The following is a 1,619-nucleotide window of genomic DNA, read 5'->3' as shown; positions in this document are numbered from 1 at the left end:
AATGGGTTAAATTAAGAGGTAAGAATTAGCCAATCAGAATCTAGAACTAATGGGCTAAGCAGTGATTTAATTAATATCGTTTCTGTATGATAATAGTGGTTCTGGGCGGTCTGGATGAACAAGCAGCTCACTGCATGCAACATGTCCTGCTTATGCTTATTATGTTGGTATTGAATTCTTAAATTAAAAATGTAGTTATTTAGTGTGCATATTATAAGAACTAGGTTGCAATATTTTTTGGTTGCAATTCTTATGTTGGATATGAATGTGTCATAATGTATTCTCTGGATTTTGTTGTAGAAGAAGCACTAGAAGAAAATATTGAAGAGGACTATAAAAACCTCAGCAGGAATATGGGGTAATTTATATTCACTAGAAAATAAATCATATTATACATTTGGGACTCAGGTGACAACTGAGAACATGCCAGGTGCTCCAAATATAACTAAGTGAAAAATGATCTTACACAAATTCTTATAATGGAGCATTGAATTTTAATATTTAATATTTCAGTATTTCATGTGTATAATCTATTATTATCGCAAATATGTCACTTGATAATGAGGCTGAAAAAAGGTTTTCACTGGATTATTACACAAAACATCCAGTCATGTGCAAAAGGTTTTACTTTCTGTTCATACTTATGAGGCTTTGAGCATTGTACTGTGCTTTCTTTGTTTGCTTTTGCTGTGACAAAAAAAAAAGAATTCTGGGGTAGAGGTCAGTTTCAGATTCCTTGTCAGAATACCATCATAAAGGGAAGGCAGGGCAGGAACTCAAGTATGACAGGAATCTGGAAACAGGCACTGAATCAGAATTGATGGGGAAATCCTGTTTCCTGGAGTGATCTTCATCCCTTAATCAGCTACCTGCCCTCTAAGGGATACCACCCATAGTGAACTGGGCCACTCCACCTCATACAGTGATCAAGACAAAGCGGCCAGAGACATGTTTAAATGTTAATCTGATAAAGTCATTTTTTACTGTCTATTTCATTCTTCCAAAATGGGGGTTCTAGTTTGTGTCAAAACTAATTAGCAGATACATTTCATACACTGAGCCTGAAATCCTGCCCATTGGCACATTACGCAACATAGTAAGCCCCCCTTAATTGGGAATGTGAAAATGGTTTCACAGACTTGTTTCCAGACCAGTCTGATTGAGTCATTTATCAATTGACAGACCCTATCTGCCATGACCATTTTTCCTTCCTGTTCACTCGTTTTTTTTTTTTTTTTTTTTTTTTTTTTTTTTTTTTTGGTTTGCCACACTTTCTGTTTTTTAATAAATTATAAATACTTTATCCACTTATCAAAGTGCATCAAGGAGCTTCCAAAATATGTAATCTTCTTCATTCTTCAGGGATTTTTTTCATTCACAGTGTAGGCCATCGCGTCATATCTTAAATCCCAGCGCTCGCATGCACTCCTTGTGGGCCTCGATGAGATGGCCACAGTGCTCTTCTCCTTTCTCGATGATGCACGCATCGCGGGCCTTCTTGGTCTCCCGGCAGGCGCAGCAAGGCTTCAGAGGCTTCTTCTCCTGAGCCTCAGGAGGGGCAGGGCTGGCGGCGGCCAGACCCGGCATCTTTCCAGCGAGACGCAGCAGCGAGCGCACAC

The 1,619-nt window shown here is 38.8% G+C and overlaps 1 protein-coding gene across 1 annotated transcript; it reads right to left on the bottom strand.

Annotated features, from left to right (window-relative positions):
- Nucleotides 1–1,255: 1,255 nt before the first annotated feature.
- On the bottom strand, nucleotides 1,256–1,619 carry LOC119808269 (cytochrome c oxidase copper chaperone-like). Its single transcript, XM_038320699.1, has one exon. It carries the CDS (start codon nucleotides 1,585–1,587, stop codon nucleotides 1,396–1,398), a length of 192 nt encoding a protein of 63 aa, XP_038176627.1. The 5' UTR covers nucleotides 1,588–1,619; the 3' UTR covers nucleotides 1,256–1,395.

The sequence above is a fragment of the Arvicola amphibius genome, chromosome 2, assembly GCF_903992535.2.
Source record: "Arvicola amphibius chromosome 2, mArvAmp1.2, whole genome shotgun sequence".
NCBI lineage: Eukaryota > Metazoa > Chordata > Mammalia > Rodentia > Cricetidae > Arvicola > Arvicola amphibius.
Note: the sequence above shows the minus strand (reverse complement) of the source record. Positions and strands in the feature narration are given on the sequence as shown.